At 69.4% G+C, this 26,333-nt stretch overlaps 7 protein-coding genes across 12 annotated transcripts in view; 3 read left to right on the top strand and 4 right to left on the bottom strand.

Annotated features, from left to right (window-relative positions):
* Positions 1 to 634: 634 nt before the first annotated feature.
* On the top strand, positions 635 to 3,168 carry RAD9A (RAD9 checkpoint clamp component A). Its single transcript, XM_064715405.1, has 11 exons — positions 635 to 901; positions 977 to 1,047; positions 1,143 to 1,277; positions 1,364 to 1,478; positions 1,635 to 1,734; positions 1,859 to 1,968; positions 2,048 to 2,154; positions 2,226 to 2,290; positions 2,366 to 2,467; positions 2,546 to 2,756; positions 2,828 to 3,168. The coding sequence occupies exons 1-11, from the start codon at positions 868 to 870 to the stop codon at positions 2,924 to 2,926; spliced, it is 1,149 nt and encodes a 382-aa protein (XP_064571475.1). The 5' UTR covers positions 635 to 867; the 3' UTR covers positions 2,927 to 3,168.
* PPP1CA (protein phosphatase 1 catalytic subunit alpha) lies at positions 2,986 to 5,690 on the bottom strand. The gene is made up of 7 exons (XM_064715403.1): positions 5,590 to 5,690; positions 4,968 to 5,099; positions 4,654 to 4,884; positions 4,349 to 4,453; positions 4,037 to 4,260; positions 3,461 to 3,595; positions 2,986 to 3,339 (listed from the first exon to the last, which is right to left on the bottom strand). The coding sequence occupies exons 1-7, from the start codon at positions 5,642 to 5,644 to the stop codon at positions 3,229 to 3,231; spliced, it is 993 nt and encodes a 330-aa protein (XP_064571473.1). The 5' UTR covers positions 5,645 to 5,690; the 3' UTR covers positions 2,986 to 3,228.
* Positions 5,691 to 7,069: 1,379 nt separating this feature from the next.
* Positions 7,070 to 15,901, top strand: CARNS1 (carnosine synthase 1). 5 transcript variants are annotated; one of them, XM_064715401.1, is made up of 10 exons: positions 7,070 to 7,203; positions 8,960 to 8,978; positions 9,379 to 9,610; positions 9,942 to 10,031; positions 10,254 to 10,741; positions 10,947 to 11,127; positions 11,682 to 11,767; positions 12,116 to 12,347; positions 12,424 to 12,695; positions 12,778 to 15,901. In XM_064715401.1, exons 2-10 carry the CDS (start codon positions 8,976 to 8,978, stop codon positions 14,002 to 14,004), a joined length of 2,811 nt encoding a protein of 936 aa, XP_064571471.1. In that variant the 5' UTR covers positions 7,070 to 7,203; positions 8,960 to 8,975; the 3' UTR covers positions 14,005 to 15,901. The 5 variants fall into 5 exon arrangements, with proteins under 5 accessions (XP_064571471.1, XP_064571469.1, XP_064571470.1 ...); XM_064715399.1 differs by having other exon boundaries at positions 8,960 to 9,011; XM_064715400.1 differs by lacking the exon at positions 7,070 to 7,203 and adding an exon at positions 7,968 to 8,203.
* A 197-nt stretch (positions 15,902 to 16,098) lies between these two features.
* On the top strand, positions 16,099 to 20,114 carry RPS6KB2 (ribosomal protein S6 kinase B2). 2 transcript variants are annotated; one of them, XM_064715397.1, is made up of 15 exons: positions 16,099 to 16,220; positions 16,835 to 16,869; positions 16,982 to 17,102; positions 17,190 to 17,258; positions 17,323 to 17,470; positions 18,130 to 18,187; positions 18,267 to 18,367; positions 18,442 to 18,532; positions 18,616 to 18,706; positions 18,821 to 18,928; positions 19,010 to 19,072; positions 19,149 to 19,226; positions 19,308 to 19,415; positions 19,487 to 19,599; positions 19,929 to 20,114. In XM_064715397.1, the coding sequence occupies exons 1-15, from the start codon at positions 16,149 to 16,151 to the stop codon at positions 20,095 to 20,097; spliced, it is 1,425 nt and encodes a 474-aa protein (XP_064571467.1). In that variant the 5' UTR covers positions 16,099 to 16,148; the 3' UTR covers positions 20,098 to 20,114. The 2 variants fall into 2 exon arrangements, with proteins under 2 accessions (XP_064571467.1, XP_064571466.1); XM_064715396.1 differs by lacking the exon at positions 16,099 to 16,220 and having other exon boundaries at positions 16,282 to 16,869; positions 19,929 to 20,113.
* A 452-nt stretch (positions 20,115 to 20,566) lies between these two features.
* PTPRCAP (protein tyrosine phosphatase receptor type C associated protein) lies at positions 20,567 to 22,206 on the bottom strand. Its single transcript, XM_064715395.1, has 2 exons — positions 22,016 to 22,206; positions 20,567 to 21,457 (listed from the first exon to the last, which is right to left on the bottom strand). Exons 1-2 carry the CDS (start codon positions 22,016 to 22,018, stop codon positions 20,870 to 20,872), a joined length of 591 nt encoding a protein of 196 aa, XP_064571465.1. The 5' UTR covers positions 22,019 to 22,206; the 3' UTR covers positions 20,567 to 20,869.
* Positions 22,207 to 22,297: 91 nt separating this feature from the next.
* On the bottom strand, positions 22,298 to 26,121 carry CORO1B (coronin 1B). Its single transcript, XM_064715394.1, has 11 exons — positions 26,042 to 26,121; positions 25,118 to 25,320; positions 24,916 to 25,038; positions 24,712 to 24,841; positions 24,458 to 24,639; positions 24,121 to 24,240; positions 23,944 to 24,048; positions 23,731 to 23,876; positions 23,589 to 23,646; positions 23,015 to 23,311; positions 22,298 to 22,880 (listed from the first exon to the last, which is right to left on the bottom strand). Exons 2-11 carry the CDS (start codon positions 25,316 to 25,318, stop codon positions 22,758 to 22,760), a joined length of 1,485 nt encoding a protein of 494 aa, XP_064571464.1. The 5' UTR covers positions 25,319 to 25,320; positions 26,042 to 26,121; the 3' UTR covers positions 22,298 to 22,757.
* Positions 25,786 to 26,333, bottom strand: part of LOC135448707 (coronin-1B-like) — a 1,690-nt gene continuing 1,142 nt past the window's right edge. The window contains exons 4-5 of the mRNA XM_064714923.1: positions 26,042 to 26,217; positions 25,786 to 25,812 (exon numbers count right to left, since the gene is read on the bottom strand). Coding sequence (XP_064570993.1) covers positions 25,786 to 25,812; positions 26,042 to 26,217 — 203 coding nt within the window. The remainder of the gene's footprint in view (positions 25,813 to 26,041; positions 26,218 to 26,333) is intronic.

Raw genomic sequence — 26,333 nt, 5'->3', positions numbered from 1 at the left:
AAATTCCCTGTCCCGGGAGATAGGGATCCCCAAAACACCGGGATCTCGAGAAGCACCGGAGCGGCTCCGGGGAGTTGCAGCCATTCCTGGGGATCACCGAGCCCCGGGAATGCGGGAAGCGGCAAAGGGACCGGGAGGTGCGGGCAGTGCGGCGGAAGGGCAGCCTCGCCCGGGATGCTGCCGGGAATGAAGAGAGGGCCAGGGTGCTGGGAGGCACAAGCACGGAACGACCCAGGCAGAGCCCCGGGATGGATCGGGAGGCCCCGGGAAGGAGCCGGTGCGGGGCTGAGCGCTGGGAGCCGCGCTGAGGGGCGCGTCGAAGCCCCATTGGCTGAGCCGCACGTCATTTCAACCGGTGCCCAATAGCGCGCTGCGGGAGGCGGGGCTTACCGGCGGGGCAGCCCCGAGAGTCGCCGGGCCGAGGCCCCGCCCCTCCCGCCGGTCACGTGAGGCCATCGCGCGTGCCGTCACTCGCCCCCTCAGCGCGGACCAATCGGCTGGCGGCGGGGGCGGGACCGAGCGGCGCCCCCGACCAATGGGGAGGCGGCCTGGGAGGGCGGGCGCGGGAAGCCGGGACGGCACCGGCGGGGCGCGCCGGGGAAGAGGCCGGAACCGCCGGGAAGGGACGGGGCAGGGGGGCTGGGGGCCTCCACTGCGGGGCCGCTGCGGAGAGACGGCACCGGCGGGGCGGGGAGGGAACAACCACCGCGGCGGGGGGAGCGGCGAGGCCCGAGCGCAGCCCGCTGGGGGCGTGGCATAGCCCGCACGCTCCGCTAGGGGGCGTGGCCTGCGGGCGGCGGGGCGGGGCCCGGGGGCTGGTGCGAAGGCCCCACGTGCCCGCCCGGTGCCGGTGCCGGTACCGGTGCCATGAAATGTGTGATCGCCGGCGGCAACGTCAAAGGTGAGCGTGGCCGGGGGCCCGGGAGCGCGGCGTGCCCGGGAGCCCGGCCTCACCCCCGCTCCCTCTCCTTCCCAGTCCTCGGCCGGGCCGTGCACTCCCTGTCCCGCATCGGCGACGAGCTCTACCTGGAGCCCACCGAGAGTGGGGTACGCAGCACCGAGGGCGCTGGGTGAGAGCTGGGGGGCAGCTGTGCCCCCGTCCCTCCGTGCGGGCAGTGCCAACACTGTGGCTCTGTCCCCAGCTGTCCCTCCGTGCTGTCAACTCCTCCCGTTCTGCCTTCGCCGCCTTCCTCTTCGCACCGCTCTTCTTCCAGCTGTACGAGCCGGGCAGCGCCGGGCCCGACACCGAGCTCTTCCGATGCAAAGTGCACATGAAGGTGCCGTGCCCTGCCCGGGCCCCCCAGAGCTCCTCGTTGTTCTGGGGGATCCAGGCAGGTGACAGTCCCCGTATGCATCCCCATAGTCCTTCTTGGGCGTCTTCCGCTCGCTGCCCTCGCTGGAGAAGTCGGTGGGGAAATGCCTCATCCTGCTCAAGCCTCGTGCCAGCCGCCTGGTCCTGCAGCTCCACTGCAAGCACGGTGAGTACCGGCGGGGGCAGCCTGGCGGGTGACACGGTGAGTACCGGCTGGGACAGCCTGGGGGTGACACGGTGAGTACCGGCGGGGACAGGCACAGCAGGGATGTGCTGGCCCCGCCTCCTGCCCTGCTGAGCCGCTGTCCCCCCCCGCCACCAGGTGTCACCAAGACACACAACCTGGCCTTCCAGGAGTGCGAGCGGCTGCAGGCCGTGTTCGACACGCAGCGCTGCGCCAGCCGCCTCTGCGCCCCGGCACGGTGAGTGAGGGGACACTACGGCGGTGGCGCTGGGGGATCATCCCAGCGGATGGGCGGATGGAAGGAGGGACCCCGGCCGGCCCCACAGGATTTGGGGTGCTCAGCCCCCTCCTGTGCCCCTCAGGCTGCTGGCAGAGGCCGTGGTGCACTTTCCCCCGACGCTGGCTGAGGTGACACTGGGGACTGGCACCGGTGGCAGAATCAGCCTGCGGAACTACGTGGAGGACGACGCAGGTGAGCCCTGCAGGGTAAGGGGACCCTCCCCACCCTGGGGTGCCCTCCAGCCCCCCACCCACCCCGTCTTCCCCTCCAGAGCCGAGCAAGACGATGGTGACGGAGCTGTGGCTGGCTGAGGACGAGTTCCAGTCGGTGGCCGTGGCCCCGGGCTCCCACATCACCTTCTGCCTCAAGGAATTCCGTGTGAGTCCCCAGCTGAGCCCTCCAGTCCCGTGTCACCCCCTGGCCCCTCTCACCCTCCCCTTTGTCCCCAGGGCCTGCTGAGCTTTGCCGAGGCCTCCAACCTGCCCCTCACCATCCACTTTGACAAGCCCGGCAGGTAGGAGCGGTCACCACGTCCGCACCCTGTGCCAGCCCCGTGCCTGGCACCCCCTGAGCCCCTCTGTGTCCCCAGGCCGGTGATCTTCACCCTGGATGACACCGTCCTGGAGGTTCACCTGGTGCTGGCCACCCTCTCTGACCTAGACAGCAGCTCCCAGGGCCCTTCCACCAACGGGTGAGTCCCAGATGAGCCCTCCAGCGGCCACAGGCAGGGAGCTGAGTGACCATTCCCAATCCTCTCTGTCCCCACCAGTGTGTCCCACCTGCCTGCCCCGCCAGATGACTTTGGTGACGACCTGGAGTCCTACATGGCAGCCATGGAAACCAGTGAGGGGTGCTCAGAGGGACCCCCCAGCCCCACCTTCCCCCTGCGCACCCCCCAGCCAGCCAAGAGCAAACCCCAGGAGGAGGAGGAGGAGGAGGAGGAGGAGGGAGCTGTGCCAGGGACCCCCCCGCACAAGAAGGTGAGGGATGGGTGTGCCTGGGGGCAGGGGGTGGGCAGAGCCTCCTCCTGACCCCCCGTTTCTCCCCACAGTTTCGCTCCCTGTTTTTTGGCTCGGTGATGACACCAGGAAGGCCTGGTCCGGCCACCACCCAGGAGGTGCTGGCGGAGGACAGCGATGGAGAAAGCTGAGCCCCCGAGTCACTGCCACCCCCAGCCTCCATCCAACCACCAGCACAGGCACCCCCCAGTGACCCATTACAAGTTTATTCCTCAAAAAATCCTCCTGCCCCCCCCTCCGCTGCCACCCCAGGGCTGGGCTCTGGGCTCCCCCCTCGCCCCAGCACTCCCTGCCCTGGGCCTGGATTTGCTTTGGTGGAGCGTGGCGGGGGGGGGGCAGGATCCTACAAATAAAAAAACGAGTCGAAAGAAAAGCGACCTGATGCTTGGGCGGGGGGCTGTGGGGCGTGGGCAGCACGGGGGCGGCTCCCAGCTCATTTCTTGGCTTTGGCAGAGTTTCGGGGAGGGGTGACGGGGCGCCCAGCGGGGTTCAGCCCGCTGAACTGCCCGTATTTGCCTTTGTTCTTGTCGGCCGGCTTCAAAATCTGTGGGCAAAGGGGGAGAGAAATCAGTGAGCTCCTGCCCCGGCTCTCCGCTCTGCAGGAGGGCAGAACTCCCTGCAGCCCTCCCTGCAGGAACCAGGGGTGTTTCCCCTCCTGGGCTCACCTGGAAGGAGCACATGAGGGTCTCATCCACGCTCATCATGGCGCCGGCATTGTCGAACTCGCCGCAGTAGTTGGGGGCCGAGAAGAGGGTGACGAGCTGGCGCTTGGCGAAGAACTCATAGCCGTCCTCCACCACCTGGGGGGGACACGGGATTGGCAAAAATCCACCTCCCGTGGCCGGTATCCACCTGCCCTGGCTAATTCCCAGAGCCCCAGGCTGAATCTCCAGCCCTCAGTACCAGGGTGAGCACTCCCTGCCCTGCAGCAAACAGCCATGCTGGGACAAACACCCACTGCCCCAGGGCAGGTATCCATCATCCAGAGTGATTATCCAACCTCTGGGAGGAACAGCCACATCCAAGGGTGACTATTCATCCCTCCTGGGCAAAAACTTCAGAGCAAATACCCAAATGCTGAGGTTAATCCCAAATCCCAAGGCAAACACCCCCAGAGTTTCACCCCACACACTCCTGGGGTACACACTCTCCTTGAAGGGGCAATACCCGGGGTAGAACCACCTGGCACCCACTGGAGACCAAACCCCACGTGTGCCCCGTGTCTGGGGACCCACTGGTACCTGGTGTGCCCGGCAGATGAGGTCCAGGTCGTGCTTGTGCAGGAATTTGGCCACCACCTCGGCGCCGAAGGTGAAGGAGACCCCACGGTCGTTCTCCCCCCAGCCCTGCACGTCCTTGTCGGGGTCGGACCAGAGCAGGTCACAGAGCAGCCCCTGATCCGGGACATCCGTGGGCCGCATGATCCGCCGGATCTGCTCCATCGACTGCAGGTCTGGGGACAGCCCTGCGGGAAAGGGACACCCCCAGAGCTCAGCAGGGACATCCCACCCTTCCTCCAGCCCACCCAGATCCCTGGGAAGGGCCATTCCCACCTCCGTGGCAGCAGAAGATCTTCTCATCCACAATGGCGGCGATGGGCAAACAATTGAAGCAGTCGGTGAAGGTCTTCCAGAGCTTGATGTTGTATCTTCTCTTGCCTGCGGGGAACAAAGGGGGCTTGGAGCTGACCCTGGGGACAGCAGGACATGGAAGGGCAGGAGGACAGAGAGGAAGGGCAGGAAGAGGGAGGGAAGGAGCTCCCAGGTGGGGTCAGTATGGGAAAGCACTGGGATAACAGCGGGAAAGGGGGAGCCCAGGGATGGCAGCGGGGTTTGGGGGGCACAGCCCGGGCACTCACACTCGTCATAGAAGCCATAGATGCGGTTGATGCTGGCACACTCGTGGTTGCCCCGCAGCAGGAAGAAGTTCTCGGGGTACTTGATCTTGTAGGCGAGCAGCAGGCAGATGGTCTCCAGAGACTGCTTGCCCCGGTCCACGTAGTCCCCCAAAAACAGGTAATTGCTCTCAGGGGGGAAGCCCCCGTACTCAAAGAGCCTCAGGAGGTCGTAGTACTGCCCGTGGATGTCACCTGGGGAGGGACACAGGCTGTCAGTGTCACCCTGCAGCCCCCCACGCCATCCCAGCGCTGCCCAGCAGCCACGCAGGCCTCACCGCAGATCTTGAGGGGTGCCTCCAGCTCCAGCAGGATGGGCTGGCTCAGGAAGATCTCCCGGGATTTGAGGCACAGCCCGCGGATCTCGTTCTCCGTCAGCTGCACGTTCTTCCCCGGCCGCGACCCTTGGACTGCTCCCAGCGCAGAGAACACGATCAGGGATCCCCAAGAGCTCGGGGACCCCCAGAGCACCCCAGGAACCCCTGCCCTGCCTGCTCCAGCCCTCCCTGCCCGTATCCTCCCCGCCCTCCAGGCCCAGCTGCGGCCCGCAGCCCCTTGGGGACAGCCCCGTCCCCTCCCGTTCCCCTCCGCGGGGCACACACCCCTTGGGGCCCCCATTTCCTGCAGCCCCGTCCCGCGGGGCACAGACCCATTGGGGATCCCCCCTCACATCCCCCTCGCCCTCAGGACTCATCTCCAGCTCCGCAGACCCCACGGGAACCCCCCCAAAACCCTTCCCGGCCCTGACCCCCCCCAAACCACCGCGGCCTAACCCGCCCCCGCCAGGCCTAGGCCGGGGACCGCCCCGCGGCGCCGGGACACGGCCCGAGCCGGCCCCGGGAGGTTCCCCGAGCGGCGGGAGGGCGTCCCGGCGCTCGGGGGGCGGCGGGGGCCGCTCACCCTCCAGGAGGCGGCTGATGATGGAGTCGAGGTTGAGCTTCTCGGTGTCCGCCATGGCCGCCCGCGCGCCGCCCCGCCCCGCGCGCCCGCCCAGAGCGGCCCCGGTGCGCGTGGCGCCCCCTGCCGGCCGGGAGGACTCAGAGCAGCGCGGCTGTCCCCCTGTCCCGCTGCCCTCCTGTCCCGTGTCCCGCTGTCCCCCTGTCCCGTGTCCCGCTGTCCCGTTGTCCCTCGGCCACGGCGTCCCAGCCCCGGAGGGACAGCAGAGCCACGGCGGTGTCACACAAGCAGGGGGACAGCCGTGGACAGGGGACACGCTCCTCAGAGGGACATTCCGGGCAGAGGAACGTCCCGGGAAAGGTGACACCCCGGGCAAAGGGACATCCCGGGCAGAGGGACATGCCTGGGAAGGGGAACGTCCCGGGAAAGGGGATACTGCGGGCAGGGAGCCTTCCCTGGAAAGGAGAACGTGCCGGGCAGAGGGACTTCCCTGGAACGGAGGACTTCCCGGGAAAGGGGACATCCCAGGAAAGGGGGACATCACGGGAAGGGGGACATCTCCGGGGAAGAGAACAACCCGGCCAGTGGACACGCCGGGCAAAGGGTAGAGCTCGGGCGAGGGGACACGGGGGACAGGGGGGACATGGACACGATGGGCCTGGGGACACAGAGCTGGAGAGGGAGAGGGAGGGGAGCAGCCTCGGCACAGACAGCGGCTCCCGGGACTGCGAGGGGACAGGAGGGGACACAGAGACAACCGGGGATCCGCATGCCGGTCCTGGGAGCACAGGGACAGCCTGGGGACACGGGAGGACACGAGGGGACAGGATGCTTGGCAGAGCCCAGAGATGTCCCCACGCGGGGACTCCGGGGACACCGTCGGGAGCGGCCCCGGCCGTTGCCGGGAGATTGTTGCCACGCCGAGGTCCCCGGTCACACCCCGCAGGGCGGGCTCCCACTGGGGACACGGGGGAGGGTGACACATTTGTGCCACTGCTCGTGGAGGGTGGCAAGGCAGGGATGGTGTTATGGCTGTCCCCTGTCCCCACTGGCTGTGCCACGCCGTGCCATTCCCTGGGTGCCACGCCGTGCCACGCCATGCCATTCGCTGTGTCCCATTCCATGTCGTGCGGGGAGGTCGCGAATAGCTCCCGGGGCCTGCCCTGACATTTCTGCTCGGCGGTATCAGTTTTACTCCCGTCCTCGACTGACCCCGGGCTGGCCCCGGCCCTGCCCCCGGTCACTTGTCCCCTGCCCCCGTCCCTTGTCCCACTCCCTATCCCAGTCCCTTGTCCCCGTTTCCCGGCGGTGCCACCTCGGCCCCGCTGTCCCCTCCCTTCTGCCACCTCCTCCGGTGTCTCGGTCCCCCCGGTGCCCCCGGGCCCGCCCCGCCCCGCCCCGCCCGAACAGGACACGGCGCCGCCGCCACCGCCGGGACCGGAGCGGGCAGAGCCGCTGTGCTGGGGCTGCGACAGCACCGGGACCGGCACCGGGAAACCCCGCCAGTGCCCGACCCCGCCGCGACCGGAGCGGGGAGAGCCGCGCCAGGTGCCACAACACCGGGAGAGACCGACACCGACAGACACCGACAGACAGACACCGGCACAGGCACCGCCGGTGGGTGCTGGCGGCGGGGGTGTCGGTGGGTTTGGAGGTGCCGGTGCCGGTACCGGGGGCACGGGAGCAGCGGGATGGGAGCGGGGGGTGTGTGCACACCTGTGGCACTGTGCAGGTGACAGCGAGGGTGACAGGTGGGTGATGATGTCCATGACACGGTGACAGGGTGCAGGTGACAGGGCGGTGGCACGGTCCACGTTGGGGGTCTGGGTGGCACTGCGGGTGACAGGGTGCGGGTGGCAGGGTGCAGGTGACAGGTAGGTGATGTGCGTGACAAATGCAGGTGGGTGACAGATGCAGGTGACAGATGCAGGTGAGAGGGTGCCGGTGACGGTGCGGTGTCGCGGTGTGGGTGACAGGGTGTGAGTGACAGGTGCGGGTGAGAAGACCCCGGTGATGGTGCAGGTGACGGCGACAGCGTGTGGTGGGTGACAGGGTGCATGTGACGGTCCAGGTGACAATGAGAGGGTGGCGGGGGTGGCGCGGTGACAGGGAGCGGGTGACAGCGCGTGCGGGACGCTGCGGAGCGCCAGCCGCGCTGGTGGCCCCGCGCCTGCCGGTGGCGGTGACGGTGACAGTGACAGTGTGACAGTGACGCCGCGGGCAGCTGGAACTAAGCCGGGGGACGTGCGTGCTGGCAGCTGCGCCGCGCTGGGGACAGGGGGACAGCAAGGGGGGCAGGGCGAGGGGCGTGCCCGGGCAGGGGACGAGGGACAGGGGGACAGGAGAGACCGGCCAGGCCGAGCCACCCCCCGGCTCCCGCTGAGGCAGCTCGCTGCTGACGGGGACAGGGACACCGACAGGGGTGCCAGCGCCTGGCGCGAGGTGGCAGAGGGGACAATGGGGCTCTGTGTCGCCTAATCCGGGGCACGGGGCCGGGGGTTGGCACCCCGGGGTGGCGCGGGGGGGTTTAAAGGCCAGACCGGCCGGTGTCCCCTGTGCCAGGCGTCCCCGAGCCCTCGTCCCCTGCGCGCTCTCAGGCCACGGCTCCCATCCCAAGGTACCGGGCGACACCGCTGTCCCAGCTTGGGGACAGCGCAGCACCTCCCAGCCGGGATGGAGGGGGACAGGGCGGGCCCGCGGCTGGGGCGGGCGCGGGCTTTGAGGGACCCCCGCGAATGGGTTTTGGGGGATCCTCGTGCCCCGCCACCGAGCCGTGTGTCCCCAACGCTGTCACCGGGTGCCGGGCTTGGGGACAGCCTGGCTGCCAGCGGGCACCGCTCAGCTCCGTGCCTCAGTTTCCCTCTGTGCCCAGCTCTGCCGGGGTGGCACCTGCTGGGAGCGGGGACACCGGGGGGATGGGGACACCCCTGTCCCCGGGTCTGCACACCCAGGGCTCCTTGGCACCCCCGGGACGGGGAGGTGCCCTCGGCTCTGCTGAGCTGGCGCGGGATTACACTAAGCCGGAGGTGCCACCGGGGCTGGCACCGAGGGGACAACCTGAGGCCACCGTGACTGGCACCAAGGGGTCAATCTGGGGCCACCAGACCTGCCAACGAGGGGACAAGCTGGGGCCACAGGGGCTGGCACCGAGGGGTCAGTCTGGGGACACTGGGACTAGCACTGAGGGGACAACCTGAAGACACCGGAGCTAGCACCGAGGTGTGCCCAGGGAGCGTGCCAGGCTCTGGCGGGTGCCGCAGGACGGGTCCCCCCCCCGGGAGCTGGGTTGTGGCTCCAGCACGGGCGGGGATGGCTGGGGACCGTGGCATGTCCCCGGGGAGCCGCGCTGACTCTGCCTGTCCTTCTCTTGCAGCCCCTCTGCCACCAGGATGGTGAGTGGCCCCGGGTGGCGGGTCCGGGAGGAGGTGGGTGCCCATCCCGGGGTCCCGGCGGTGCCGGGCACTGGCGCGGGGCAGCGGGCAGCGCGGCGTGCTGTGCCCACCCGCCGCGTGACCCCGCGGGGACAAGGGGACGCTTTGTCCCGGAGCTGGCGGCCCCGGCGGCTGGCACTGCTGCCCCGCTGTCCCCGAGGCGGTGGCGCCGTGCCCGGCGCCCGCAGCCCCCCAGCGCCCCCACGGTGCCAGCCCCCCGTGCCCACCCGGGCTCCGTCCCCGTGGCAGCTCCGTGCCGGACCCGTGACAGCCCCGTGACAGCCCCTAACCCCACGCCAGCCCCAGAGCACCCCCTTACCGCCGTGCCAGCCCCGTGCCAGCCCTGTCCCTGCTCCCGCAGCTCTCGATGCCCCAGGCGAGCCCGGAGCGGGTGCCCAGCCCCGAGGAGCAGCAGTGGGCAGGGCCCGAGGCGCTGTGCCCGGGCTGGCTGGAGGACGAGGCCCCCGATGGCGAAGTGCCCGGGGACAGCGGGGACCCCGACGGTGCCACCCACGCCTACGAGAGGCTCCAGAGCGCCCTGAGCCAGGAGGGGCTGCCCCCCACGCTGGACTGCTCCGCGGAGCCCCGCACGGGTTGGGGACAGGGGGGGCGCGGTGCCAGGCTGGGACACGGGGGTGGCAGGGATAAGGGTTATGGGCTCGGTGCCAGGCTGGGACACGGGGGTGGCAGGGATAAGGGTTACGGGCACAGTGCCAGGCTGGGACACGGGGGTGGCAGGGACAGTGATGGGGGCTCTGTGCCATGCTGGGGACACGGGGGTGGCAGGGACAAGGGGGGCAATGAGGATGCGGTGCCAGGCTAGGAACACAGGGGGTTTGGGGGCTCCCAGCCATACTGGGGTGCCACCGGCAGGGTGGCGCCAGGGTTCCCACCCCGAGGCTGTAACCCTTCCCTTCCTGGCAGGATTTGGCCCGCTGGACATGACCGTTTGCATCCTGGGCTCGCCCATCCCCTTCCTGCCCGTCCTGCTGGAGGGTGGCACCCGCTGCCCAGGTGGGTGCCATCCCCTTGTGCCCACACCCACCTGTGCTGCCTGACCCGCACTGTGAGAGAAACTGAGGCAGGGGAGCAGGGCGGCAGCAGTCTCCCTTGTCCCGTTAATCCCAGTATACACCAATTCAGCAGCAAGTGCCCTAGCCCCAGCACCACTCCCTTGGGGGGCAGTTTGGGGCAGGGGGTGCCCACCACCGTGCCCACGGCCGTGCCCACCCGCAGGTGCCATGGTGCTGTGCCTGTCCCCCTCCTGGGCCAGCCGGGTGCCATCGGAGTCGTGCCCGGGCGCCTGGTCCCTGCTGCTCTCCCGGGGCGTCTCCTTCAAGGTGGGGGGGCACAGCGCCCTGGAGAGCTTCGTGCCGCCCCGCCGTGCCAACTACGTGACGGGCACCTTCGCACCGGGGGACCCCGAGGGCGGCTGGGTGGGCGAGCTGGCCCGTGACCTGGACTGCCCCACGGGGGGCTCGGTGCCGCTCGCCCACCGCCTGGAGGACGCGCTGCTCGCCCGCTGGGTGCTGGCGGCTCGGGCCAACCTGCCCGTGCCCCCCACGCTGGCCTTCGTGCTGGGCACCAGGGGGGACCTGCCCGCCCTGCCCGCGGCCCCCGGCGTGAGGCTGGTGCGGCTGCAGGACCCGCAGGGCCAGCAGAGCCTGGTGCAGGAGGAGGTGGGCGCCTTCCTGGGGGGAACCGCCATGGAGCCGTACGGCCAGGTGGGCACGACAGGGCGGGCGGCGCTGGTGGCGCCGGGTGGAACTGGGGGACAACGAGGAGCACGGGGTGGGTGGCTGTGAGGGTGGCGACCAGGTGGCACTGGGGGACATGGGGTGGCAGGGGTGGGTGCTGGTGGCACAGGGTGGCACGGGGTGGGTGCAGGTGGCACAGGGTGGCACGGGGGTGACACGGAGGTGCCCGCAGGTGGTGGTGCGGCCGGCGGGGTGGCGGTGGCGGGGGACAGGCGCCCGCAGCACCCACAGGAAGGAGGAGGGCGCGGAGGTGGCGCAGGCGGTGGGTGCCCGGCTCCGGGGGCTGACGGAGGAGGACAGCGTCCTGCTGGAGGCCATGGTGCCCACCGCCCGCCTGCCAGTGCCCCCCCCACGTAAGGCCCCCGCCCTCGGGCGCCCACCACCCTGGGAGGGGGGGGAAGAGACCCCCGGGGCCCCGCGGGTCCCTGCAGCTGTGCCGGCCACGTGTCTGTGCCCTGGGGCAGGCGGGTGGCGGCCATCGGGGTGCCCAAATTACTGGGGTCCTGGGGAGGGCACGAGGGTCACGCCCTTGGTCCCCTGGGTTAGGGTTGGGGGACAGTTTGCCACCTTGGACCCCCACAGACCCATGGGGAGAGGTGGGGAAGGTCACCCTGGACCCCCATTGTCCTCTGTGGTGGGAGGGAAAGTCACCCTGGACCCCCACGGTGCCCTGGGCTGGGCAGGGTGTTGGGGTGACCCCGTCTGACTCCCCGCAGTCCCGTGGGGCTGGGGATGGCAGTGGCCATGCTGCACCCCTCACTCCCTGGGGCTGGGCTGGGCCGGGGCCACCGCGGTGCCACAGGGAGCCCCAAAAGGCCCCGGAGGAGGAGGAGGAGGAGCGGGAGGTGGGGCAGGGCGGCCCTGTCCCCGCATGGCGGCCGTGCCTGCCCTGTCCCTTGCCCCCCAGGCAGCCCAGCCCCGCGGCTGCCCATGGCCCTGCGCATCTGCACCCTCGTCTGCAGGTCCTGGGGGGACCGGCCCCAGCTCTGCCAGGTACGGCCTGTGCCCACACCCCCTGTGGTGGCTCTGTGTGTCCCCAGCCTACGATGGCTCTCCCCACGTCCTGGTGGCCCCGGATGTCCCCAGCCTATGGTGGGAGGCTGTGGTAATCTGTGTGTTATGCCCTGTGTGCCTGTCCGTGTCCCCGTGCCCTGGTGGCCCTGGGTGTGCCCAGGACTGGTGGCCATCCACATCCACGCCTTGGGTCAATGTGTCACCCCACATCCCTGTGTCCTGGCAGCAGCTGCATCGCCAGGCTATGGGTTAGCAGCCAATGTCCCCGTACCCCGGAGGCAGCCGGTGTCCCCACACACGTGGGTGTCCCCCTGTCCCCACGCACAGGTGGCCTGCGCCGTGGGACGCGCAGAGAGCCCGGTGCGCCACGGCGCGGCGCTGCCGCAGGGCCTGGACTCCGGCCTGCAGCAGTGCGGGGTGGCGGCCCCCGGGCAGCGACAGGCGCTGGCCACGCGGCTGCGGGAGGCCACCGAGGCCGCCGCGGCCGCCCTGCTGGCCAGCGAGGCCGAGCTGAGCCCGCGGCAGCGCGGCGGGGACCGGGCCCGCACCGACATCCTGGGTGAGCGGGGCGCGGGGGGCGCCGCCGGTGCCCGCGCTCACCCCGCGGTGCTTGAGCTCGCTGTCACCGTCCCCAGGCGTGGATTTCCTGCTGGCGTGCGTGGATGAGGCGCTGCAGCTGGTGGCGCTGGCCACGAACGGGCAGCGGTGCCTGGAGACGTGCGCGCTGGCCGAGGCCATGGGGCGCGGCGTGGGCGAGCCCCGCGGGGACGTGCCGCGGCTGCTGGCCGAGGCCATGCTGCACCGGGCACAGCGTCACCTGGTCGAGGGCAAGGACATCCTGCTCATCGGGGCCGGCGGCGTCAGCAAGAGCTTCGTGTGGGAGGCGGCCCGCGACTACGGCCTGAGGGTGAGGGGCTCGGGGTGCCGGGGGATGGCACAGCCCGGTGAGGGGCCGGCCGTGCCCCGGTGACGCCTCTCCGCGGCCGCAGATCCACCTGGTGGAGTCGGACCCGGAGCACTTCGCGGCGGGGCTGGTGCAGACCTTCCTGCCCTACGACAGCCGGGAGCACCGGCGCGACGAGGAGCACGCGGAGCGGGTGCTGGAGCTGCTGCGCTCCCGGGGGCTGCGGCCCCACGCCTGCCTCTCCTACTGGGACGACTGCGTGGTGCTGGCGGCGCTGGTGTGCCAGGGGCTGGGGCTGCGCGGCCCCGCGCCCGCCGCCGTGCGGGTGGCCAAGCAGAAGAGCCGCACGCACCGGCACCTGCAGCGCTGCCGCCGCGGCCGCCCGCCGCCCGCCGCCTTCGCCGTGCCCTGCCGCCGCCTGCGGAGCCACGGCGACGTGGAGCGGGCGGCTGGCGCCGTGCCCTTCCCCGCCGTGGCCAAGCTGGAGTTCGGCGCGGGCGGCGTGGGCGTGCGGCTGGTGGAGAACGCCGGGCAGTGCCACGCTCACGCCGCCCGCCTCTGGAGGGACCTGCGCGACGACGCCGACCACCCGGGCATCGGGCTGGGCTGGGGCAACGCCATGCTGCTCATGGAGTACGTGCCGGGCACCGAGCACGACGTGGACCTGGTGGTCTTCGAGGGGCGGCTGCTGGGCGCCTGGGTGTCGGACAACGGCCCCACGCGCGTCCCCGCCTTCCTGGAGACGGCGGCGTGCCTGCCCTCCTGCCTGCCCGCCGACCGGCAGGCGCAGCTGGTGCGGGCGGCGCTGCAGTGCTGCCGGGCCTGCGGGCTGCGCGACGGCGTCTTCAACGTGGAGCTCAAGCTGGGCCCGGCGGGGCCGCGCCTGCTGGAGATCAACCCCCGCATGGGGGGCTTCTACCTGCGGGACTGGATCCGCGAGGTCTACGGCCCCGACCTGCTGCTGGCCGCCGTGCTGGTGGCGCTGGGGGTGCCGCCCGTGCTGCCCGCCCGGCCCGCGCCCCGCACGCACCTGGCCGGGGTGATGTGCCTGGCCTCGGAGCACGGTGACACCCTGGCGGGCGGCGGCGGCATGGAGGCTCTGCGGGAGCTGCACGGCCGCGGGCTCGTCCGCCTCAACCGGCTCTTCGAGGAGCCCGGGGGCGCCGGCGAGTACGAGGAGCCGCTGCTGAGCGTGGCGTGCGCCGGGGCCACGCTGGCCGAGGCCTGCGAGCGCCTGCTGGGGCTCTGCCAGGGGTTGGGCATCGACTCGCCGCGGTATCCCGTGGAGCATTTCTTGTCCCACTTCAAATAGCGCCGGGCAGGCAGCGGGGAGAGCGGGGGAATGCGTGCCCCGGCACACCCGGCACACCGGCACCGCTCCCGCCGCCCCGCCGCCCCTCCCCGGCACCCCCCCGGCACCCCTGGCCTGGCACACCATGTCCTGGCACCCCCGCACCGCCCTGGATCCCAGGCACCTGCCCTGCCACCCCATTGCCTGGCATTCCCTTTTGTCCAGGCACTCCATCCCCTGGCATCCCCTCGCTCCCCTGGCAGCCCATCCCCTGGCACCCTGACATCCCATCCACTGGGATCCTCCCATTAACCTGGCACTCCGTCCCCTGGCATCCCCCGACTCTCCTGGTGCCCCCCATCCCCTGGCATCCTGAAACCCCATCTCCTGGCATGCCCCACTACTCTGACACCCCAATCCCTGGCATCCCCCATGTCCTGGCACCACATTCCCTGGCATCCTCGTCCATCCTGGCACTTCCTCATCACACTGACACCCCTCACCTGAACATTCCCCCTCTCCCAGTCCAGGCACCCCATCCCCCCTGCCCTAGCACCCCATCCTCTGGCATGCCTCCATTACCCCAGCACCCCATCCCCCTGCCCAGCACCCCATTCCCCGCTTCCCAACGTCCCTCCCTGTCCCTTCTGCCCTGTCCCTACAGTCTGTCCCTGAAGCTGGGGGTCTGTCCCATGCCTGTGGACACACAGGGGGACACTGTCCCCTGCTGTCCCTGTGCCACCCCCAGGGTGGGGCAGCCAGGACCCCCGAAGCAGCCAGGCCACCCCATGAGAGCAGCAGGTGACACGTGAGGTGTGTTGGCACCTGCTGGCATGGGGACACCCCACAGGAACAAACTGTTATGGGGAGGGAGACCCCATAATGACAACGAATTATTGGGACATCCCATAATAACAAAGAAACGTGGGGAGACCCCACAATAACACACCAGCAAGGGGAGACCCCACAGTAACAGACTGAGGTGGGGAGGCCCCACAGTGACACCCGGGAAGGGAAAACCCCACAATAACAAATGGGGAGAACCCACAGTAACAAACCCGAGTTTAGGGGAGACTCCACAACAGCATACACTGAAAGGGGGACCCCACAATAACAAACTGGCATGGGGAGACCCTACAGTGATGGACCTGCACCAGGGGACCCTACAACAACAGAGGGGCACCCAGGGATTCCCTGGAGCAGCTCAGAAATCCTCTGGGAAAAGTTGTGTTATGTCATATAGGGCTGTCTCTGGGGAGGCCCTACAGTAACACCGGTGACCCCACACAAACACCCAGCCCCTGTAATGCCCGAGATCCAACAACAACACCAGGCACCCCACTCTAACACAGAGCCCTGCAGTTCCCTGACCCTACAATAACAGCAGTGACCCTACGATAACACCCACATCCTACAGCCCTCGCTACCCTACAATAACACCAGAGATCCTACAATAACACAGAGCCCCTGTAGCGCCTGAGAGCCTGCAATAACACACAGCACTGTAGTGCCTGAAACCCTCCAACAAACCCCAGTCCCTGCAGTGCCCCTGACCCTACAATAACACCAGCGACCCTACAATAACACCCAGCTCCTGCAGTGCCCCTGGCCCTACAATAACATCAGAGACCCTACAATAACACCAGAGACCCTACACCAACACCAGAGACCCTACACCAACACGCAGCCCCCACAGCAGCAGCAGTGACCCCACACCCACCCCAGTGACCCCACAACCACCCCGGTGCCCCGCAGCCCCACTCGTGCCCCTCAAACCCCGACCGGGATCTCCACGTGGGGTCACCGGGGTGTCCCCCTCTCTTCCTGCCCCTCCTCTGACGTCACGGCGGCGCCGCTGACGTCAGCGCGGCGCAGGGGGCGTGGCGGGCCGGGGTCCCCAGTAAAGGCTGTGAGCGGCCGCGCTGTCTCTGTGCTGTTCCTGCGCCACCCGCGGGACCCCCTGTCCCCGTGTCCCCCGGGCTGGGGACACCCCTGTGACGCGGGGGGGGCGGGGCCGTGGGCGGGGCGTGGCCGGGGGCGTGGCCAGCGCGCGGGTTCCCCGGGGTCCCGATAAGGCGGTGACACGGGGGGCGTGGCGGGGGCGTGACCGCGTTGGGGGAGTGGCCATCGGGGCGGGTCCCCGGGGGTCCCGGCACGGCGCCGTCATGGCGGGGGTGTTCGACATCGACCTGGAGACCGAGGAGGGCAGCGACGGGGACGAGCCCGAGCTGGGCGCCGTGAGCCGGCAGCGGGGCGCGGGGGGCACCGGGGCTGCCGCCGGCACCGGGGCTGGGGCGGGGGGCGCCGCGGGGACGGGGGGCACCGGCAGCGGGACGGGCGGTGGAGGCGGCCAGCGGCACCGAGGCGCGGTGGGGACGGCAGGAACGGGGGTGTCGGGGGTGCAGGGGGTCCGCTCGGTGCCGGGAACGGCGGGCAGGGGCTTGGGGAGACGGCGGCAGGGCAGGGACGGGGGTCCCGGCGGTGGCGGGACAGGGGTGCAGCCGGGTGTCCGCGGGGACGGGGCGCCGGAGCACCGGGGGCAGCCGCGGATCCCGGGCGGGCAGCGGGCGGCTCCCGCTGGGCAGGGCCCGGCCTCGGCCCCAAAACATCCGGCTGGGCCGGCTCGGCGCTGCCTCGCCCCGCGCTGCCGCGTCCTGCCCGCGTCCTGCCATGTCCTGCCGTGTCCTGCCGCGTCCTGCCGTGTCCTGCCCGTGCCGTAACCATGTCCCCTCCTTGCCATGTGTCCTCCCTGCCGTGGGTCCTCTCTGTGCTGTGTCTCCCCTCCTTGCCATATGTCCCCTCCCTGCCATGCGTCCCCTGCCCACCTCTGACCGCGAATTCCCTCCCGCAGGAGATGGAGCTGGAACCGCGGGGAAACGGCCTGGAGTAAGTGGGGACAGCCTGCGGGGGGTGTGCAGGGAGGGCACAGGCGGGGGACAGGCAGGGGACAGGCGGGGGACAGGCAGGGGGCTGTCCCCCTCACGCCCTCTCCCGCCAGGCCGGTGGGACACTATGAAGAGATCGAGATTTCCGAGAGCAGTGTCAACAACGGCCCGGAGCACATCGGCCCGCACTGCTTCGAGCTGCTCCGCGTCCTGGGCAAGGGTGGCTACGGCAAGGTGGGGACACGGCGGGGCCGGGGACACTCTGGGGGTGCTGCAGTGTCCCCTGGCGGCGTCCCCAACCTTCCCCGCCCATCCTTCCAGGTGTTCCAGGTGCGCAAAGTGCAGGGCACCAACACGGGCAAGATCTTCGCCATGAAGGTCCTGAAGAAGGTAGGGGCGCCCCGGCCCCCCCGGCCCCCCCGGGGACCCCCCCCGCTCACCGCCTCCCCCCCAGGCCAAGATCGCCTGCAACGCCAAGGACACGGCGCACACCCGGGCCGAGAGGAACATCCTGGAGGCCGTCAAGCACCCCTTCATCGTGGACCTCATCTACGCCTTCCAGACGGGCGGCAAGCTCTACCTCATCCTGGAGTGCCTCAGCGGTGCGGGCGGGCCCGGGGCAGCCGCGGGTTGCTCCAGGGATGGCTGCAGATTGTCCCAGGGGGAGCTCAAGGGCTTCCAGGAATGGCTCAGGGGGCCCAGGGATGGTTAAAGTGTGACTTGGGGTGGCTACAGTGTCACGGGAGGGTGTCCAGGGATGGTTAGAATGTGACCTGGTGGGCTTACAGTGTCTAGGAATGGCTCAGGGGGTCCAGGGATGGTTAAAGTGAGACCTGGGGTGGCTACAGTGTCCAGGGAGAGTGTCCAAGGTTGGCTTAGGGTGTCCAAGGATGGTTAAAGCCTGGCCTGAGGTGGCTGCAGTGTCCAGGAAGGGTGTCCAAGGTTGGCTCAGGGGGAGCAGGGATGGTTAGAGTGTGACCTGGGGTGGCAACAGTGTCCAGGGAAGGTGTCCAGGAATGGCTTAGGGTGTCCAGGGTTGGTTAAAGCGTGTCCAGGGTTGGTTAAAACGTGGCTACTGTGTCCAGGGAGGGTGTCCAGGGGTGGCTCATGGTGTCCAGGAGTGGTTTAAGGGTGTCCAGGAATGGCTCAGGGTGTCCAGGAGTGGTTTAAGGGTGTCCCAGGATGACTCAGATATTCCCAGGGGTGATTAAAGAGTGTCCAGGGATGGCTAAGGAGGGTCCCTCTTGGGCTCTTCACGCAGGTGGAGAGCTCTTCATGCAGCTGGAGCGGGAAGGGATCTTCCTGGAGGACACTGCCTGGTAGGGATGAGGTGGTGGGGGGGGTGTGGAAGGGGTGGGCACCCCAACATGGCTCACAGGCATCCCAATCCCACCGCAGCTTCTACCTGAGCGAGATCACGCTGGCCCTGGGTCACCTGCATTCCCACGGGATCATCTACCGGGACCTTAAGCCGGAGAATATCATGCTCAACAGCCAAGGTGGGCTTGGGGGGCAAACTGGGGAGCCTGGGGGGTTCACTGGGGGCAGTGCTGACCCTCCCCGTGTCCCTCAGGCCACATCAAGCTGACGGACTTCGGGCTGTGCAAGGAGTCCATCCACGACGGGGCCGTCACCCACACCTTCTGCGGCACCATCGAGTACATGTGAGGTGGATGCAGCACTGGTGGGAATTTGGGGGGGTCTGTGCTGGCTCCCCATCCGCTCAGGGCCCCCCCTGCACCCCCAGGGCCCCCGAGATCCTGGTGCGGAGCGGGCACAACCGGGCAGTGGACTGGTGGAGCCTGGGCGCCCTGATGTACGACATGCTCACTGGATCGGCAAGTGCCACCGCTGCTCCCTCCCTGCTCCCTGGGGACTGGGGGGACATCCCGGGGTCACCCCCAGCCCTCATGGCCCGCCTGGCTCCTCATGGCCCCCCCGTGCCCCCACAGCCGCCGTTCACCGCCGAGAACCGCAAGAAGACCATCGACAAGATCCTCAAGGGGAAGCTGGTGCTGCCGCCCTACCTGACTCCTGATGCTCGTGACCTCCTCAAGAAGGTGCCCCCCAAATTCCCTCCCCCACTTTTATTTATGTAGGTCCTCCCGCCATTCCCATCTCTATCCCTGTTTCTCTTCCAGTTCCTGAAGCGGAACCCCAGCCAGAGGGTTGGGGGTGGCCCCGGTGATGCAGCTGATGTGCAGGTACAGGGCTGGGTGGGGATGGGGGTGTGCCAGGGGACACGCCCCGAATGCTGCCTGACACCCCCAAACCCCACAGAAACAGCCTTTCTTCCGCCACATCAACTGGGAGGACCTGCTGGCGCGCAGGCTGGACCCGCCCTTCAAACCCTGCCTGGTATGGGGGGCCAAGGGGGGAGGCTGGGAATGTTTTTTGGGGGGCCCCGTGGGAGCAGGCGCCTGTTCCGTGTTCCCGCAGCAGTCGGAGGAGGATGTGAGCCAGTTCGACACGCGCTTCACCCGCCAGACCCCCGTGGACAGCCCCGACGACGCTGCCATCAGCGAGAGCGCCAACCAGGCCTTCCTGGTAGGGGGGCACGGCCCCGGGGGGGACCCCTGGCACGGCCAGGCCCCCCCGTGACACCCCCAAACCCGCAGGGCTTCACCTACGTGGCCCCCTCGGTGCTGGAGAGCATCAAGGAGGGGTTCTCCTTCCAGCCCAAGGTGCGCTCCCCGCGCCGCCTCAACAGCAGCCCCCGCACCCCCGTCAGGTACCGGGCACAGGGGTGCCTGGGGTGGGGGGGTTTGGGATGGAGGTGCTTTGGGATGGAGGTCTCAGGGTGGGCACCAAGGTGGGGACAGGGGACAGTGCTGGGGGTGCAATGGGGGGCTCAACCTGTCCCATCCTGGGGTACAGAGAGGCTGTGGGGCAGTGGGGTGAGGGTTTGGGGTGCTTTGGGAATCAGGGTGGGCCCCAAGGGGGTGAAGAAGGAGGAGGGGAGGTCCGTGGAGTATGGGGGGAGTTGGGGCCTCCTGGGGTGGGGAAGGAGCTCCATGGGCACTGTCTGCCCCCCATCACCCCCTCCTGTGTCCCCCCCAGCCCTGTGAAGTTCTCCCCTTTCGAGGCGTTCAAGCCGGTGGCCCCAGGAGACCCCATGGAGCTGGGGCCCCCCCAGGCGCCCCCACCCGAGGGCACGGCCCCCCTGCCCATCAAACCCTCAGGGGGGGCCAAGAAGCAGAAGGGGGGCCGGGGGCGGGTGCCCAGGTAGGGGTGGGGAGGGTGGGGGGTTTTGGGGGGGCCTGGTGCTCCCCATGGGGTGGGGGGAACCCCACGGTGCTGCTCGTGCTCCGGGGGCCTCGCCCCCCTCCGGCACAGCCCCCTGCCCACCGGGGTTGGGGGCACGGGGAGAACCCCCAGGGGTGTGGCCCCCCAGGGGTGTGCCCCCGTGGGCGTGGCCTTTTGGGGTGTGGCCCCTCTGGGGGCACGGCCTTTAGGGCGTGGCCCCTGGGGCGTGGCCCTGCTGCTGGATGTGTGCCAATAAAGGACTTGCTGAGGCTGTGGTGGTCCCTCTGCTGGGGCTGGGGGGCTGGGGGAGTGGCCCACCGGGGGAGGGTCCGGGCTCCACCCCCTGTGTGCTGCCCCGCCCTGTTTTAGGCTCCTCCCACTCGCCACACCCTTTTGTTGGCTCCACCCTCTTCTCTGCAAACCACGCCCCAGATCTGCTCTGTCCCCAGAGCTGCTCTTTTATTGGTCAGTGCAAATTCGGACAAGGCCCCTGCAGCCAATCAGGAGTCTCGGGTGGGGGCTGGCAGGGGACAGAGAAGGGGTCCCTTTGCAGGCAGGGCTGTGGCACTACAGGGAGGTGACAATACAGGGTGGTGACATTCCACGGAGGTGACACTACAGGGCGATGACATTACAGGGAGTGACACTACAGGGGGGTGATATAACAGGGAGGTGACATTACAAGGAGTGACACTACAGGGAGGTGACACTACAGGGAGATGACATCAAAGGGTGGTGACATCAGGCCGGTGATGTCACAAGGCGGTGACGTGTGGCCGTGCGTCCCCCCATGCCGCTGTCCCCGAGAAGGCGTGCAGGTCACTGAGCAGGGCCTCGGCGCTGCCCCCCGCCGCCTGCCCCTCGCTTAGGGGGCTCTGCCCGCCCTCCGGCGCTGCCTCAGCCTCATCCTCATCCTCCTCCTTCTCATCCTCCTCCTGCTCATCCTCCTCCTGCTCATCCTCCTCCTCCTCCTCCTCCTCTTGCTGCGGCCGCCGCTCCAGGCTCCATGGCATCAGCTCCTCATCCTCGTCCCGCACGGCCACGTCGCTGTGGCTGTCCCCGTAGCTGTCCCCGGGGTCCCCCGGCGAGCGCAGCCGGTGCCACTGTCTCTGCAGCAGCTGCAGTGCCCGGCGGCCCAGGGGCCGGGGGTGGTAGCGGCCGGCCGAGAGGCGGCACAGGTGGTGCCAGGCCAGCGCCAGCCCCAGCACCAGGCACAGCAGCAGCCCCAGCAGCGCGGCCACCGTCCGGTCCTTGCGGGCCACCGCGGGGTCCCCGGCCGCCGCCGGCGCCGCCAGCAGTGCCAGCAGCAGCGGCAGCAGCAGCGGGTGCCATCGCGGGGCGGCCTGCGGGGAGGGCAGCGGGGTCACAGCGTGCCAGGCACACGTGGCTTCCCGGAGCTGGGACGCAGGGAAGGGCCGGGGCAAGGTACAGGGCACAGGACAAGGGCCGGGGAGGGGGAGGTGACCCTCGGGGAGGAAGCCGTGGGTGGCGGGTGCAGCAGCACCTAAAGGTGCTGGGCGAGAGGACCCGGGTCCTGCCACCCTGCATGGCTGAACAGCCCCCCGAGAATCCCCTGCCCACAGGGCTGCAGCCCCACGGCACCCCCTGCCAAAGCCCCAGGGCCCCCCAAAGCCAGCACACACAGTCTTGTCAGCCCCCAACCCCACCCCCAATACCTGACCCACTCCCAAGCCCACCATGCTCCCCTGACGGACCCCCCCTCCTTTCCCCCAACCCCACTGTGCTCCCCTTATCCCCCCAAACATTCCAGACTTCCCTTACCCTCCCACTCTCCCCAACGCCACCCTGGCTCCCTGATCCTGACTCCCCCAGCCTGTCCCACATCCCCTGGGCTCCCAGCCCCCCCAGTCTCCCACCCTGCCCGTTTTTGGGGTGCTCACCATCAGCGGGGTGCAGCCAGAGCGGGTCCCAATGCCGCCGGTGCGCTCCGAGATGGGGGAGCCCCCCCCAACTTCCTGCCCCGTGCAGCGGATGTGCCGAGCGGGGGGGGGCCGAGCCTGCACCCCCTCACCCCCTCTGCAGCCCAAAATGCTGCCGGGTGCCACCCCAACTTCCTGCCGAGGCGCGGAGCTCCCACCCGTGACCGCCGCGCCTTCCTGCCTGCCCCGCTCTGCCACCCCGCAGGTGGCCCTGCTGCTTTTCCTATAAATCACCCCCAGCACTTTTCTTATAAATCCTTTATTTGGAGTGAAAATATAGATTTTGACCCTGCACTGGAATGGAGAGGGGGGAGACACGAGGAGGAGGAGGAAGGGAGGAAAAGCCCCCAAAATATAGGGGGGACGATATCTCACAGTTTAGGAAGGCAGATCATGCCCTGCCCCACAGAAACGGGGGAGACCCCACACAGGGATTGGGGCGTGCAGGGGGTAATCTTTGATCCCAGGAGCAACCCCCAGCCCGAGGAACGGGGGCAGGGGTGGAGAATGGTCCATGATTCGGGGGGGCAGCACCCAGTAAGGCAATGGGGGGAAGCGGGGAGCTGCCAGAGGGGCGGTCAGCCCCCCAGTGGGAAGAGGGCCCGGAGCGGGGCAAGGGGGGCACCCCAGGGGGGCGAGATGGTTCAGAGGGGTCCCTGGGGTGCAGGCGTGGTCCCTGGGGCGGCGGTCCCTGAGGGCGTCCCTACACGTGGCCGTTCTCCAGGCGGCTGAGCTGCTCCTCCAGGCGGGAGATGCGCTGGCCCTGCTCCGCCACCAGCGCCCGCAGCGCCGCCACCTCCTGCAGCACCTCGTCCAGGCGACCTCCCTGAGGGACAGCCCCGTCACGGGACACGCCCCGCAGAGCCACACCCATTGTCACACCCAATGCCACACCCACCCACACCGACCACACCCCTCGGTCCCATTCCCGCTTGTCCCCCTGTCCCCCTGTTCCCTTACCGTGGCGCTGCCGGAGCCCAGCACCGGCGGGGCACTGAAGCGGGCGGACGCGGGGGCCGCGGGGGGCGTGGCAGGTGGCGTGGTGGCCCCGGTGGTGGCCCCGGCGGTGGTGGCGCGGCTGTCGTGGAGCAGCGTCCGCCGGTTCACTTTGAGGTCCCGCTGCTTGCTGGGGACGTAGGCCTGGCGCAGGGACACCAGCACGGGCCCCGCCGTGCGCCCTGCCACCCACTCCTCCGCCTCCATGGCCGCCTCGGGGCCCGCCGTGTCCGGGTACAGGTCGTCCTGGAACAGGTCCGACTGCCCCCAACAGCGTCAGAGGGGTGGCATCCTCAGGGGGACACCCAGAGAGACATCACGGGGACATGGCCTCACTGGGGACCCCCATTGCTCCCATGTCCCGCTCAGGGACCTCACACACAGACCCCATAGGGACCCCCACCCTGACTGATTAGGGACCCCTTGCCCAGTCACCAGGTCCCGTCCAGGACCCCACACTGCCCTGTGTCCTGCCCGGTGACCCCTCTCAGTCCCCCTGGGGACTCCCCCCACCCCATATTGCCCCGTCCCCACCCACCTTCCTTGGCACGGTCATGATGATGGGCTCACACTTGCGCTCGTGCAGCTTGTAGAACCTGCCAGGGGAGCAGAGGGGGTCATGGAAGGTTCTGGGGGGTTCTGGGGGTCCCTCACCTCGTCCCCCTTGTCCCCATGCCCACCTGGCGATCTCACACTTGCTGACGTCCAGCCCACGCTTGGGCATCCAGCCCATTCCGCGCTGGGGCTCCTTGCTGGTGAAGGTGTTGAGGAAGTGGATGTAGGGCGGCTCCTCCGTGATCTCGAAGTAGCGGATGCTCGAGTCCCCCTGGGGACACGCCGTTAGGGGGGACCCTGGCTCGGGGGTGCCACCAAGAGGGGTGGGGGCTCCCTACCTTGCCGCAGACGTACACCACGCTGGTGTCGGGGTCGTAGAAGGGCAGCAGAGCCCCGTTGCTGGAGTCCAGCTCCTGCAGCCCCATGGGCTCCTCCAGGTTCTCCTGGGGTGGGATGGGGTGTCAGGCACGTGGGGAGCCCCAGGATGGTTTGGGGAGCCCCGGGGTGGCACTCACCATGTCCCAGAGCGCCAGCTGCCGCTCGCTCATGCGGCTGAAGCCGGTGGTGAAGATCTTGCCGTCGGCCAGGAAGATGGCGCGCATGGGACGGGCCCCCTCGTGCGCCCGCTCCTTCTCCTGGGGGGCACGGCTGTCACCGGCACCCGCAGCACCCCAGGGATAGGCACCCAGGGACAGGGGACACCGGGGAGCACCAGGGGACAAGGACACCCACGGAATGTGGGACAACGGGGCGCGTCGAGGGACAAGGGCAGGGAGCAGGGGATTGTCCCCAGGAGCCAGCGCAGGGCAGCGCCCTGGTGACACGGCCCCCTGGGGGGGTGGGGACACTCACGGCCACCACGGTGCCGCGGCGGGGGTCGATGACACGGACGCTCTTGTCCTTGCAGGCGGTGCAGAAGCGGGAGCCATCGCGGCTCCAGCTGACGCTGTAGATGAGGTCGGGGTGCAGCCCGTCCAGCCGGTACAGCTCCTCGGCCGTGCCCACGTTCCAGATCAGCACCACGTTGTCACAGCCTGGGGGACATGGCAGCCGGGGTCACCTTGGCCGCGTGGCCCCCTCCCCGTGCCCGCCGTGTCCCCCCGTACCCGCGCTGAGCAGGACGTTGCGGGCCGTGGGGTGCCAGGTGACGATGCCAACGCGCTTCGAGTGGCCCTCCAGCACCACCACCGGCTCCGTCAGCGGCTGGCTCAGCCCGTTCTCGGGGATCTGCCACACCTGAGGGGACAGAGGGGATGGTGAGCGAAGCGGGGTGACCCTGCCACCCCCCGGGGTCCTGGGCCACCCCTCACCATGACGGTGCAGTCCTCGGAGCCGCTGGCGATGACGTGGTCGTTGTGGGGACACCAGTCGATGTCCAGGACGGGGCCCGTGTGGCCGCACACCGTGGGGTACGACTTGTCAATGCGTCCGGTCTGGGGACAGAGTGACAGCGGGGAGGGGGTCACCCACGGGCACAACCCCCCCTTCCCTGTGTCACCGCCCTGCTGTCACCTTGTGCAGGGGGAGGACGAGGAAGGCGCCACCGCCGCTGGCCTCCACGATGATGGCGACGAAGGAGGGGTTGACGGCGCAGAAGGTGCTGTCCCAGGTGACGCGAGACACGCGGATGTCATCGTAGCACTGGTCCGTCTTCACCGGCTGCCCGAACACGTGCCGGAATTTGCTCTGCCGCACCACCTTCCGGAAGGACATGGCTGGGGAGCCCCCGGCCGCGGTCAGGAACGCTGGGATGGCACCCCAAAATGGGAGCTAGGGGGCGCCAGGGATAGGGTGTCCCCTGAAGTGGGTTTGTCACCGTCTTCCAGCCCGGTAAAGGGCGGCTCAGCAACTCCTGGGGGATACACCCCTGTAGCTGCCAGCTCCCTGAAGGGAATTCGGGAAGCATGCCAGGAATGGGGGCTCTGAGTGTCCCATTCGGGATGGGGACAGGGACAAGGCTGTCCTCCTGGAAACACAGGTGGGGATGGAAAGGAGGGAAGGGACAGCCCAACCGATCACGGGACAGGTGGCCCTGCTGGATATGGGGTCAGGGACAGGGAAAGGGATGGGGACAAGGATAGGGATGGGGGGCACGAATGGGGCCGGCGGTGGCCGCGGGGATAGTGACGAGGACAGGGACAAGGATGGGGACAGGAAAAAGGATGGGGACGGGGGCGGGGTCAGGAATGGGGCCGGTGGTGGCCGCGCTAGGTACAGCAACAGGAATGGGGACAGGGGGACAGGGGCAAGCACGGGGACATGGACGGGGAAGGGGTGGCCCGGCTAGGAATGGGGACAGGGAGAGGGAGAGGGATGGGGACAGGGACAGGGGTGGCCCCGCCGGAACGGGGATGGGGCTCCCGGGAAGGCGGATGGGGGGCCGCGCCCGGCGGGTCCGGACGGGGCTCGGTGCCCGGTGCCGGTGCCCGCACTCACCGGCGGGTCGCTGCCCGGGGCCGGTGCCGGTGTCGGGGGCGGCGGGAGCGGCGGCGGCGGCGGGGGCGGGGCAGGAAGTGACCGGGGCCGCCCCGCGCCTGCGCGGCTCCGGGGCGGGGGCACCGGCGGGTGGGGGGGGGGGGGGCGGAACGGGGGCGCCCCATGGACGGGGACCCCTGGGGGTACGGTCCCCATGGACAGCCCCAGTGGGGGGCACAGCGGGGACAGGGGCGGGGGGCACTGGGGGACTGTCCGCCCCCCCAGTGTCGCCCCTCTGTGTCACCCCGGGGTG

Source organism: Zonotrichia leucophrys, chromosome 5, assembly GCF_028769735.1.
Source record: "Zonotrichia leucophrys gambelii isolate GWCS_2022_RI chromosome 5, RI_Zleu_2.0, whole genome shotgun sequence".
NCBI classification, from domain to species: domain Eukaryota; kingdom Metazoa; phylum Chordata; class Aves; order Passeriformes; family Passerellidae; genus Zonotrichia; species Zonotrichia leucophrys.
This window is presented reverse-complemented; position numbering and strand designations above follow the sequence as displayed.